At 59.3% G+C, this 13,383-nt stretch overlaps 1 protein-coding gene across 5 annotated transcripts in view; it reads left to right on the plus strand.

Moving 5' to 3' along the window:
* The window catches only part of SEMA6C (semaphorin 6C), a 92,275-nt gene extending 79,400 nt beyond the window's left edge, over window positions 1-12,875 (plus strand). For 4 of the 5 annotated variants that reach the window (XM_073323013.1, XM_073323015.1, XM_073323017.1 and 1 more), the window contains 2 exons: window positions 751-900; window positions 10,722-12,875. In XM_073323013.1, the coding sequence (XP_073179114.1) occupies window positions 751-900; window positions 10,722-11,911 (1,340 nt within the window). In that variant the 3' untranslated portion in view covers window positions 11,912-12,875. The remainder of the gene's footprint in view (window positions 1-750; window positions 901-10,721) is intronic. The other variant, XM_073323016.1, reaches the window with a different exon arrangement.
* The last annotated feature ends 508 nt before the right edge of the window (window positions 12,876-13,383 follow it).

Raw genomic sequence — 13,383 nt, forward strand, 5'->3', positions numbered from 1 at the left:
ACACCTCTGCCAGTGCCCCTCAATCCCGACCCTCAGCCCCCTGCTATCCCGGCCCTGGGCTCCCCCCACAGCTCTGCCGGTGCCCCTCAATCCCAACCCGCAGCCCCCTCCTATCCCAGTCCTGGGGTCTCCCCACTGCTCTGCCGGTGCCCCTCAATCCCAACCCGCAGCCCCCTCCTATCCCAGTCCTGGGGTCTCCCCACTGCTCTGCCGGTGCCCCTCAATCCCGACCCTCAGCCCCCTGCTATCCCGGCCCTGGGCTCTCCTGGGGCTGTAACACAGGCTGGGCTTCTGCACCTAGGCCCACCCTGCAGTGATCAATGGGGCCAAGACTGAATGGAGCCCAGCGAGTGAGCTCCTCCTTCCTGCTCCCTCAAGTGGGGGTCTCTCCAGGGCAGGGCCCGGGCAGGGGGGCAGGGTGTGGGGGAAGCTCTCTCTGCGTATGCTCTGTGCAGAGCCGGCGTTGGTCTGTAGGGCTCCTGATGCAGCCTCCAGTGGGATGGATCTGGGAGGGGGTATTTTACCATCCAGCAGGGGGTGCTGGCCTACCTGCTTTGCCGCGGGCCTCTGGCCCCTTGTGCCGGCACCTGGAGTCACTGGTGATAATGCAATAGGTGGAGGGGGGTGGTCCAGCCCTCCAGCAGGTTGGAGGGGGACCCCCTACCCGGATCCCGCAGGCGTGCGGGCTCATGCTGCCGTCACCAGCCTGCTGTGTCCCCCTGACGTTTTTCTTTGTCGTCGGCAACGCAGGGCAAGTCCGACCCGCTAGCTCCACCGCCAGTGCTGCGCCCTTCCTGGCGCCCACGGGCCGTACCCAGGTGGGCACGGCCCGAGACGCCCACCCCGCCCCTGGCGCCGGCGACCCGCGCTCCACCTTACGCGTGGCTGTAAACACTCAGGGTAAGAGGGGATTTGCCCGCATGGAGCTGCACGACGGGCTGTCACCGGCACCATTAACTCAAGCCCCGGCTGCGGTTCCCCAGAGCGAGGATTAACCCATGGGAGCATGGCACCTGTTTGCAAGCAGAGAATAACCAGCTCTCTCCCTTTCAGTGGCGTTCGGTGGGGGGCGGGCAGAGGGGGCAGCTTCCCTCAGCGCCTAACCCCTGGTGTGCAAGGAGAGGGGCAGGATCGGGAGGCGAGGGGGTGTGTGCATATGAGAGCGGTGCGGGGCCAGACTCAGGGCCCGTCTAGCCCAGTGTCCCATCACTGGATGCTGCAGGGGGGGCGGTGAACGCCACCGCAGGAGGGGGTGCTGCTGGACCGGGACAGGGGTGAGGTGACGCAGCAGGGTTTTCATCAGACCCTGAAACTTTTTGCAAGTTCGCGCAGGACGTTCTCTGAGCCAGGCTGGGATTTCACGAGGTGGGAGAGAGAAATACAGAGAGAGAGAGAGAAGCCATAGCCCAGTGCCCACCGCGGTCACCTGGCACGGGGAGACCTATGGTCAAGTCCCTGCTCTGAACCTCGGTCTCCTGCATCCCAGGCGACAGCCCCGATCACTGGGCTGCTGGCTGTTCTGGGGAAGAGCGGAGCCGCTCTCGCTGGCTGGGTTTTCGTGAAGAATGGCAAAAGGGCGCGGGGTTAGTCCCAGGCCATGCAGGGGTCGTTCTGAAATCCTGAACATTGTCAAGGGCCAGGAGAGAGAGTTCCCACCTGGCTGTAGTGCTCTGTGTGTGAGAAAGAGAGAGAGAGCTGTGTGCGCAGGGTGCAGGGGGGGGCGTGTGCGCAGGGTGCGGGGGGGGTGTGCGCAGGGTGCAGGGGGGGGCGTGTGCGCAGGGTACTGTGTGGGGGGGGCGTGCGCACAGGGTGCTGGGGGGGGCGTGTGCACAGGGTGCTGTGGGGGGGGGCGTGCGCGCAGGGTACTGTGTGTGGGGGGGCATGTGCGCAGGATGCTGGGGGGGCGTGCGCAGAGGGTGCTGGGGGGGCGTGTGCACAGGGTGCTGTGGGGGGGGGCGTGCGCACAGGGTGCTGGGGGGGCGTGCGCGCAGGGTACTGTGTGTGGGGGGGCATGTGCGCAGGATGCTGGGGGGGCGTGCGCACAGGGTGCTGGGGGGGCGTGTGCACAGGGTGCTGTGGTGGGGGGGCGTGCACAGAGGGTGCTGGGGGGGGCGTGCGCAGAGGGTGCTGTGGGGGGGCGTGCGCACAGGGTGCTGGGGGGGGCATGCGCACAGGGTACTGTGTGGGGGGGGGCATGCGCACAGGGTGCAGGGGGGGCGTGTGCACAGGGTACTGTGTGTGGGGGCGTGCGCACAGGGTGCTGGGGGGGGCGTGCGCGCAGGGTACTGTGGGGGGGGCGTGCGCAGAGGGTGCTGGGGGGGCGTGCGCACAGGGTGCTGGGGGGGCGTGTGCACAGGGTACTGTGGGGGGGGCGTGCGCAGAGGGTGCTGGGGGGCGTGCGCACAGGGTGCTGGGGGGACGTGCGCAGAGGGTGCTGGGGGGGGCGTGCCCTCAGGGTGCTGTGTGTGTGTGTGTGTCGGTGGGAGGGGTGCACATGTGTGGTGAGAGGTGCGTACGTGTGTGTGTCACGGAGCGGCTCATCCTTAGCTCGTCTCCCCTCGATCCCCCAGGCCACACGCAGCAGAGCCAGTGTCATGATGGGGAAACAGGCACAAAGAGGGGCCGGGACTTGGCCAGGGTCCCAGAGGGAATCAGTAACAGAACCAGTCCCACACCCTGTCCCCAGCACAAGTCAGGACTCCTGGGTGCTGTTCCAGGTGCTGGGTGGGAGGTGGTTAGAACAGGAGACGGCCCGGTGTCCATGCTGCCGTCGGTGGGCCCTTTGGCCCCGCTACCCCAGTGTTCTGCCCTCTGCCATCAGAGCGACCGCTTGGCACTTGCCGCTGCTCTCTTAGTGCCAACAGGGAAGGAGCCATCAGGATTCGGGTCCTGGGGCTGGGAGTTGTGCTGCACAGACAGATCCGCAGCTGGTAAAGACTGGGGTAGCTCCTCTGAAGTCCAGTCCCTCACCCCCCTCTAGGCATTGGGCTGCACCTCCCCCCACCAGAGCCTGGGAGAGAACCCAGGAGTCCTGACACCGCTCTAACCACTAACCCAACGCAGGGACCCAGAGCAGAACCCAGGAGTCCTGAGTCTGCTCTAACCACTAACCCAATGCAGGGACCCAAAGCAGAACCCAGGAGTCCTGCCGCTCTAACCACTAACCGAACACAGGGACCCAGAGCAGAACCCAGGAGTCCTGAGTCTGCTCTAACCACTAACCCAATGCAGGGACCCAGAGCAGAACCCAGGCGTCCTGACCCGAAGGCGGGGGAGCTCTGATGTCTTCACCCACCTGAGGCTTGTGGTATGACAGGCTCCAGGGCTCTCAGTCCATCCCTCGTGCCCCACGCAGAACTCACCTGCCGAAAACCAGAAAATGAGTCCAACCCTTTGGAGAGGGGAGGCACAGATGCCCTTTGCCTGGGAGACAGCTGAAGGGCCAGAGCCGAAATGGCTTTTAAAAGCCAAGCCATTTGGGGCATTAGGACTAATGTCTGTTTAAAAAAAAACAGCCAGACACACGCCAAGCTATGAAAGCAAAGCCAAGCAGCGAGAGACGTTGCTGCTCCTGGCAGGAGGGAAGGCAAGAAAATAGCCGTCAAATTGCAGCGAGCGCTCGGAAGAGGGCTCTGGAGTGAGCGGAAATGGGTCGCAAAAAGCAGCCAGATTATCTTCTCCGCCCGATGCAAATGAAAGGCTTGTCTGGCCGTATCCAGTCAGCACTGGCACCAGGATGGGCAGGGGGAAGGACCACAGATTGCTGGCAGCTCCGAGCCCTAGATAGAGCCACCGACCCAGCAGGGTACTGGAGGATCAGAGGGGATGATTTCAGGGGACCCTCCCCCATCTCCCAGAAAAAACGGCTCATCACACACGCCCCTTATATATACTGCCTGGAAAAATCAGTGGCGAGGCTGTGGTCTAATGGTTAGAGCACGGGACTGGGATGCAGGACTCCTGGGTTCAATTGGCTCTGGGAGGGGAGTCTTCACTTGTGGTTAGAGCTGATAAATGGCAGTCACGAGTCATGGTGTCTGTTCACAGGGAGGCAGTGGTCTCTAGTGGTTAGAGCAGAAGGGGCTGGGAGTTGGGACTCCTTGGTTCTAGTCTTGGTTCTGGGAGAGGAGTATGGTCTAGTGGTTAGAGCAGGGGACGGGGAGCCAAGACACCTGAATTCTCTTTCTGACTGCTGCGAAGGGCTTGTCTGTATGGGAAAGTTATACCAATATGAGATAAGATGAGAATTTAAACCACTAGGGAGATACCAGGATAACCTCCCTGAGAAAGCTCTATTTCTTTTCGGCTTGGCATATATCACTTTGGACAGGGATTATGCCAAACCAAAAAAAAAAAAAAAAGCCCCTCATATTGGGATAAAATGTCCCCTCGTCAGTTATATATAGCTAGCATGGTTTGAATTCACACCTGGTCTACACATAAAATGCAGGTCGACATAGCTGCATCGCTCAGGGGTGTGAAAAATTCGCAGTCCTCCGCTCCGAGGCTGTGCCAGCCTAACCCCCGGCCTAGACGCGGCTAGGTCGGTGGACGGATGCGTCAGTCAACTAGCTACCGCCGCTCAGGGAAGTGGTGTTCGTACGGCAACGGGGAAGCCCCGTCTGCCACTGCAGGAAGCGTCCCCACTATGGTGCTACAGCGGCATCGCTGGGCCGTGCTAGCTGTCCGTCAAATGGACGAGTCCTGACACCGGGATAACGTTCCCCTGTGAACAAGTCCTGACTCCGTGTGTGGCCTGGTCTCTGCCTCCCTCTGCACCTTCGCTTCCCCGGCCATCAAGGGTGGGAAATGGGACGCATCCGTCCCGGGTGTAAGCCAGGGACCGAGCAGAGATCTGACTGTGACCCTGGACGCCTGTCCCTCGCAGGGCGCCCGTGAGGCTGAATTCATGTGAGCAGGGGCTGGCAGGGCCAGAGCAGCAGGGTGAGCAGTTCTGCATGGGCACGGCATCTGACCCCTGCTAAGTCAGTGGGGCGGGAGCCCTGAGGGGGGTGTCCCAGTGTACTGTCACTCACGTGACCTTCTAACCAGGAGTCAGTCGAGGACCATCTGTTGTCACTGTTCCCAGAGCCAGGTGAAGAGAGCAGCTCCTGGTGAGCCTTCCCCAGCGCGGAACCTGTCCCCAACTCAAGGGCCTTCTGCAGCAAAAGGAGGAGGGTGTTTGGTGCCATTCCAGGGAGACTGAGCAGAGGCCAGGGTTGTTAATAACCAAAATCTCTCAAAGCCTCTGAGAGTGACTTTACTGCTACAGTTCTTACTTCAGCCTCCTCTGACATGCAGCCACCTCTGGGGTGGAACACAGCAGCTGTTTATAAAGGACCCAGTCATTCACCACTAACATGCAGCCACCTCTGGGGGGGGGGGAACACAGCAGCTGTTTAACAGCCCCGCAGACCAGACTGGGACACAGAAGAGAACGTGCAGGGGTAGGGTAGACAGTAATTACGCAGGTTAGCGTTCAGGCTGGAGAGGGGGTTTAACTCCCTGACACTAGCTGAAAGTGCCTCAGGATCGTCACCAGCCACAAAGGGTTATGCCTCCCCTGAAATACTGCAGCTCCCTGGACACTGGGGTCAGCACCCCCCTTGTATCCACCAGGCTCTTTGCCGGGGGTAGGGGAGGGTCTCTCCTCCAAGCTCCAACCTCCCCAGCCCTGCGGAGCCAGGACCACAGCGCAAGGCAGCTCAATGCCAGCCCCTGCCCTCCAGATGAGCCAGCCACTTTCCATCAGCAGCACTTCTGCCGCCTTGCTTCCAGGGTTACTCATTGCTCTGCCTTGAGCCGTAATGGATGAGGGAATGAGACGGGAGCCGAGCTCCCCCATCACCCTTCTGCTAAACGCGGGCGCCCCAGAGCCCTTCGCCTGCCCCATGGAGTTTATCGGGAGGGGTGTCAAGGAAGGGGGAGCTTAGACATGAGCCTGATGCCCAGACTGTAACGTCCAGTCTGAGGCACCAGTTCCACCGGCTTGCTACGTTTCCCTGCCCAGCCACGCAGCCCCCGTGGCTTCCCCGGTTAGCCGTGCTGGGACAGGCTCCGCGGCGCAGATGGACGGCACCCGCTCCCCTGCGCGTGAGCAAAGGGGCCTGCCCTGGGAAATAAATCAGAGATGGAAATGGCAGGTCCCAGGGCAGACCAGGGTGCCCCATACCGCAGCCTCGGATAGCCAAGTGTGCCTAAGGCAACCACAGTATCACCCCCCCCGCCCCCCCATACCGCAGCCTCGGATAGCCAAGTGTGCCTAAGGCAACCACAGTATTCCCCCTGCGCCCATCCCTATACCTCTCCCTGAGGCTGGCCATGTCATTGGGGTCAGATTCTCAGCTGGTGTGAATGGGCATTGCTCCATCGGAGTCAGTGGGCCAGATCCTCAGCTTCTGTAGCACGGTTGGCTCCAATGGAGTGACGCCCATGTACACCAGCTGAGGAACTGGCCCCTTGTGGCACGGGGAGACGAGCTCGGCCCCCTACAGCTCGTCGCTGGCAGGCTGGGGAGACGCTTGCCACACTCATAAAAAAGCATCTTTCGCACGTAAATTGTGCTCTCCCCGCTGGGGGGGCTGAAGTCCTGAACAGCCAAAGGAGGGGGTTCAGACCCCCAGGGAATTTGAAAGCACAGATTCCCTTGAACTTTGGCTGAGTAACAGATTGATTCTGCATAGATGCAGATTTCCTGTGTCGTTAGTCAAGCTCCCATTTTTAACAAAGTCAAGAGGGTCCCTGTGTCCAGCAGTCCTGCCCCTTGCTCCCCACAACGAAATGCAGCGGATTAAAGGGATACACTGTCTTCTCTTTAAAGGCCTTGCGTGGCCTGGCGTTTGTAAAGTGAGCAGCACGCGGGCGGGAGGGAAGGGAGGGCAGTGGAGGGGGGCTATCATAAGCTGGGAGCTGCATCTGTGGTAAGAGCACTTAGCGTGTGCCCCACAGGGACCCAGCTCAATTAACAACTGTGCCCCTTGTGTCTCCCCCTTTGAGCACAGAGCAAACAATAAAGTACAATCCCCTCAAATGAAAGGCATTGGAGCTGCAGAGCTCCTAGGTACCAGTGGGTTAAAAGTCCGTGGCGAAGGGGCTGTGGGATGGATTGTGGACCAGTTCCAGCCTGTGATGTGGCGCTTTGGTGTTTTCCCAGCCAGGGAGCAAATTCCTGCTCGATGGAGCTAAAAAAAAAAAGAAATGAAGAAGAAAGGAAAAGAAACCCAGTTCTCTTCCAGCCTTCTCCCCTTCCCCCTCTTCAGGGATTTTTAAGATTTACAGCCTCAGCCCAGTGGAAAGGCTGATTTCAGCAGAGGCTGGGTTGGGGGTGTTAACTCCCAAAAGCTCGGGTGCAAAGGAGCTCTTTTGATAGCTTTGCTCTGGGGAGACGTTTGCCTTTGGAAGATGCTGGCTGGACCCAGTTCCGGTCCTCCTTCCCTCCCGGCTGCTTGGATAAAAGAACGACAGATGTCCAACTCTCCTGGCCCGAGTAGAAAGAAATGGTCCGTTTCCATGGATACTTTATTACCCCCCCTTTTTTTTTTAATGGAAAAAATCATTTTTTCCCTTGACTCAAAGCGTTTTGTACCTGGTCACAATAATCAGCCCCCTCCCGTCTCTTTCATTTCTCACGCCATATGTGAAAAATTCAAGGCATGACTGGGAAGACGGTGCCTTTCTTCCTGACTCCTGTGGTAACATAAAATGCCTCTAGTCTGGCCGAGCTGTGGGAGACCACGCACGACCACATGACTTAGCATCGCGATCCCCCCACAGTTCATCTGAACCCTGCCGGAGCTTGGGAGGAGGAGTCAGGACACCTGGGTTCTATTCCAGGCTTCAAGGAGTAGGGGCCTGGCAGTCGGGACCCTGGAGTTCTGTTCATGGCACTGAGAGGAAGTGTTTTTCTAGTTGTAAGAGCAAGGGAATAAAAGCCAGGACGCCTGGGTTCCTTGCCTGGCTTTGGGAGGGCAGGGGGCCTCGACGTTAGTGTGGGGGTCTGGAATCCAGGACTCCTGGGTTCCACTGGTGGCTCTGGAGGGTATGTTGCCTGGCAATTAGAGCCAGGGAGGGAAAGAGGATATTTTTAGGAGACAGAAACATGGATCATGGCTCTTTGTTCTCTTGGTCGACTGACCAGCTGTTGGGTGAGTGTGAGTACTTGGGGTAGGGCCCCCCGATCCTGTGTCATGCACCAGCCCCTCCACATGGGCAACATCCCCCAGGACAGTCGTCATTGCTGCATGGAACGCGTTACTTGCCGCTGTCACCCGCACACGCTTTCCTGCCACGGCCGGCTGACCAGCTCCCCCTGCAGCTCCAATTCCCCAGTGGCACAAATGCTTCTCATTTAATTACTAACTGCACGGAGTGTGATGAGTCCCTCGGGGCTGGGGAGGGCTGGGGAGGGTGCGTGTGTCTGGGCAGCATGCTGCTCCCGTGGCGTCAGCCTGGCCTGCGCAGAGCCCTTGGTGTCTTGCGCCGTTTCAGGACAGACCTATGCTCATCACGTGCTCTTTGGGATAACTGCAAAACAGCACAGCCCTGCCGCTGACCCCCATGGCCCCAGCTGGGTCCCCGGGCTCTATTCCCCTACTGCCTTCCCAGGGGAATCTCCAGAGTGGCTCAGGACAGGGCTCTGTCTAGCCGCAGTCTCCTCTTGCCCAGTGGCTGGTACCAGCTGCATCAGAGGAAGCGGCCAGGATCCTGCAGCGATGGGAGAACCTGCCCACAGGGAATGCTCCCTCCTGACCCCACGAGTGGTGGCTGGATTATGCTCTCCAGCTTGAGGGTTTCTCCTGCCTCTGAGTCCTGAACCCTCCCTTCCCTAAACCCATCTTCCCAGCAGGACCCACTTGGGTCTCTCCACAGGCTGCAGGGATGGGACGGGCCCCGTGGCTGCTCCACCAGTCAAAGCCCGCAGGACCCTCCCTGCTGCCCCACTCGCCTTCTCCCTTTGCTACCTGGCACCCCCAGAAAGAGCTAAACCAGCAAAGACCCACAGGGGCCACACAGCCAGCCTGGGGCTCTGGGCAGTTTACACAAAGCGGCCCAACCCAAAGGCCTTGGAAGCCAGTGGACAAATTATGGACAAACTATCCCCATACCCCCCTCTATCTATCTATCTATCTATCTATCTATCTATCTATCTATCTATCTATCTATCTATCTATCTATCTACCCCATACACCCCCTCTAGCTAATCTCTTTTCTCTTATCTCCATGTCTTTCTTGGGGCCCAATGGTGCCCCCTCCTCAGTCCCCCTTGTTGGCCTGATAGCCAGAGGGAGAAGGGTGGGGGAGGGTCCTTTCCCTCTCTCTCCGTGTCTATGTTTCCTTCTCTCACTTTTCGCTAGTTTTCCATTCCTCTGTCTGGTCTTTGTCTCTCTCTCTCTCTCTTTCTCTGCTGCCAGCTTTCACAATTAGCCATCCGGCAGCCTGATTGCTTTCCCTGCCACTCTGTGCTTTAGGCCACTCATTGCTCTCCACAGCCGCCTGCCTCCTGGCTGTCTTGGGCTCGGCGGCTCCATTCCCTGTTTGGAGCACGCAGCTTTGAAATTAATCAGCTCCCTCCGTACGGTGCCATTAGAATAAATCCTCAGCGGCTTGCAAAGGGGAGGAAAAGAATAAAGGAGCAGAAACAGCTGCAGCGGCCCAGCTAACGGGATGATTGAATTTCAAGGGATTTTCCCACAGGAAGCCGACACGTTGTCGTCCCTAACTGGAGCAACTGGGGAAGCTGGTGAGGGCCCATCACCTCAGACTCCACCAGAACCCACTCGGGTTCTTCAGGCCTCCCCCGGCTGCTGTTTTTCATCTTCTCTTGGCAGTATTTCTGCCCCCGCCAGAGGCAGGGACTGTCCTACATCCCCCATGTTCCCACAAGATTTCCATCCATATTGTTTGTGAGCCCAAAGTTCAAAGCAACAACATTCAAGATGTGGAGCAACATCCAAAACTTGAGTCGAGTGCAAGGTTTTGGTGAAGCCAGGGGGAACTGGGTGATAGTATCTGGCCTGTGGCCATACGGGAGGCCCAGCTGCATGATTGAATGTTCCCTTCTGCTCTTAACCCCTCTGAATCTATGACCTTCAGATGCTCATCTGAACCCACCGCCTGAATCTCCTCTTCATTATATCACTGTGACTCTATTGACTTTAAAGAAGTTGCTCCCAAATGAGGCCTTCAGGTGGCCTTCTTGGCATGCCCATCACTAGAAATAATAACCCCCTCCCTCTCCCACCCTGGGCACCCTTGGAGTTTCGCACTGGCTCTGCGCTGGCATAGCTTTCCATGCGGGACAGGAGCCACTGGGCCAGATTTCATCCCTGGGCAAAATCAAAGGAGTTAGTTCCCGCGGGAATCTTCCATGTTGCACCTTCATTGACTCCATGCTGGCCATCCGATTCCATTCCCCATCCCATGTCATTGCCCCTTTCTGCAGTCCCAGAGATTATTCAGCAGGAGCACAAATTTGGCGATTTCCTTGGCTTGTCCCTATTTCATTGTGAACAGAAAACAAAAGAGGAAAGGCGCTGTGAGCTAAAGTCTCCATCCTCTCCAAAATGGGCCCCGACCTGGGAAGGGTATTTCACTCAGCTCCAGCCCACAAAAAGGACATTCCCACCCCAGCCAATTCTTCTGAGACTCTTGAGGATGTTGCTGGATCGATGGGTTAACCTCCCATCTAACTCTCTCTTTGTGTGCGTGTGTTGTGTTTCTAGGCGTGCGGCAGGACTCCGAAGACAAAGATAGCTCCAAGAGCGTCCATTTCACCTTCCTCATCGGCTGCGTCTTTGTGGCATTCGTCCTCGGGGCCTTCTTTTCCGGCTTGCTCGTCTCCTGCTACTGCAGCCACGTGTTGCAGAAGAGCAAGCACGTCAGCAAGGACCCCGAGAACACGATCCAGCGCCCCCTGTCCCTGCGGAGCTTGGCTAAGATGAACGGGCTGCTGGACAACCCGTCCAAGGATGGGCTGACGGAAGCCTCCTCTCCGAAACTGTACACCACGCTGCTGCCCAGTGAGAAGGAGCTGCACAACGGGACAGGCAAGGCCGGCGTGAAGGAGCACCCAGAGCTGTCTGGTTTGCCCACACCCGAGTCCACCCCGGAGCTGCCCATGAAGGCCATCAGGAACCAATGGGAGAAGAACCAGAACTGCAACAACGCCAAGGAGTCGCAGGGCAAGGGCCAGCTGTTCCCCGGCCCCGTCTCTGGTGCCCAGGTCTTCCAGTTCCCTGGCGCCATGGTGCTGCCTAGCAACCTCCAGGGCTACAACCCGTCGCTGGCCGGCTCCCCAGAGGAAAAGAAGATCCCCAACGCGGACCGGGTGCTGGTGCGCCACTCCCAGTGCTACCTGCCCAAAGGGGTGGAGGTGACGACGTTGGAGGACCTGCTGACACACCTCCACGAGGCGAGCGGCTCCCCGAAGAAGCTGCTGAGCCACCAGCCGGCCATCAGCCCCCACGCGGCCGTGTCCTTCGCCAACAGGGTGCAGCCCAAGATCCCGGACACCGAGAGCGCCCCCTATTACAGCTCCTCCACCCTCCCCAGGGACAGCTTGCCCCGGAGGTTGGACGTCCCCCCCGGCGTCACGCCGCAGTCCTGCCTGGAGAAGCAGAGGCCCTCGCTGTGCTCGGCGCAGAAGCTGATGAACCTAGCGGTGGGCGGGGGGCTGATCTCCCGGCAGCCAAGCCTGAGCCGGGCAGTCCGGCAGCACCCGCCCCCCGCACTCCTGACCCGCATGCACTCCACGGGCACCCAGGTGCCCCTCGAAGGGCCCGGCCTCTTCCAGAGCTCACTGCCCAGGCCCGGCGGCATCAAGAGATCGGCCTCCATGAAGCCCGACGTGCCCCCCAAGCTGCTCTTCATGCCCTCGTCCCCCATCAAGCCGGCCGCCCAGTTCAACTACTGACCCCGCCAGCATGAGCCGGGGGGGGGGGGGGACTGCTTGCCGGCTCCCCCTGAGCCCCCGTCCGCTCCAGGGTGGGGGACGGGAGAACAATCAGCAGCGGCCGGGCAAATGGCCCTGCCTTCGGCCCCCTGGATTTGTAGTTTTGCCTCTAAAAGAGCATGTTTTTTTAACATGCATTCAGCACACGTCCCCTCCTAACGCCCGAGCAAAGGGGCTTCAAGACCATGGGGCGGGCGGAGAACACGTCCCCCGGGCCCCCTGCCACCACATCCACCCCATATGAAAAGCTGCCGGGGGCGCGACGCTGTCAACCAGCTGCCTCTTCTCCCGCTCGGCCTGTTACGATTTGCGGGGAGGCAGGGCTGGTGGCGCCCCAAGAGACACGAGCGCCTCCTTGCCGTCGCCTGCGGCTTGCCAGGGCCCGAGGGAACGGAAGCCAGGCCAGCCTGCCGCGCCCCATCTCCATGAAGCCCCCGGTAACCTGCCGCTCGCTGGTTTTATTTATTAGACAAAACTCATTTAAACGCCCAGGCCCCGTTGTAGCATCAGCCCATGCTGGAGCCAGTGGTTTGACACCCGGCGGCGTTAACGTTGCAGCGAGGCCGACTGCGTCCCATCACTGCGGCCGGGCAGATTTCAGAGCCCTCAGCCCGTCATGGGGCAAAAATCAATTGGGGGAGAGCTCAGAGAGCTCCCAACCCGGACAGCGACTTGACAGGGTTGCAGGGGGCTGGGAAGCCTCAGCCAGATGGCCCTACGAGCCTTGTGGAATATATATATAAACACTGTACATAGCTATAAATATATATATCTATCTTTCAAGGTAACTTCACATAAGAGAAGTCAAATTTATCCTACCGTGTAGGAGAGCGAACTGTGCACAAGCCAATGGTGCTGCAGCCATGTACATGCGGTGTCGGGACAGACACAGCCCATGCTGATGCCTGAATTATAGCATCTCGTCATGCCCTGAGTCTTGGGTGGTTTTTTGGGTGCGGGTGGACAGGGTCAGTTACCCTCCAGTGTGCTTTGTACCAGAGCGTCCAAAACAGGAGTTGGCCCCGCCAGAGAGCGCCAGGGTTCAGGCTGGCGTCTGACCCGCCGGATAAGTGCAGGGGGGATGTGTGGTGGGGAGTCTCAATGGGGGTCCGGGTCTGATCCATCTCACTCCCCCCACGGGAGTCCGGGTCTGATCCATCTCACTCCCCCTATTGGGGTCCGGGTCTGGTCCATCTCACTCCGCCCACAGGGTTCTGGGTCAGATCCATCTCACTCCCGCCCCCACTGGGGTCCAGGTCTAATCCATCTCACTCCCCCCACACGGGTCTGGGTCTGATCCATCTCATTTCCCCCACTGGGGTGTGGGTCTGATCCATCTCACTCCCCCCACTGGGGTATGGGTCTGATTCATCTCACTCCCTGCTCCCCCCACTGCACCGGGGTACAGGTCTGATCCATCTCACTCCCCACAC

Source organism: Lepidochelys kempii, chromosome 24, assembly GCF_965140285.1.
Source record: "Lepidochelys kempii isolate rLepKem1 chromosome 24, rLepKem1.hap1, whole genome shotgun sequence".
In the NCBI taxonomy this organism is placed as follows: Eukaryota; Metazoa; Chordata; order Testudines; family Cheloniidae; genus Lepidochelys; species Lepidochelys kempii.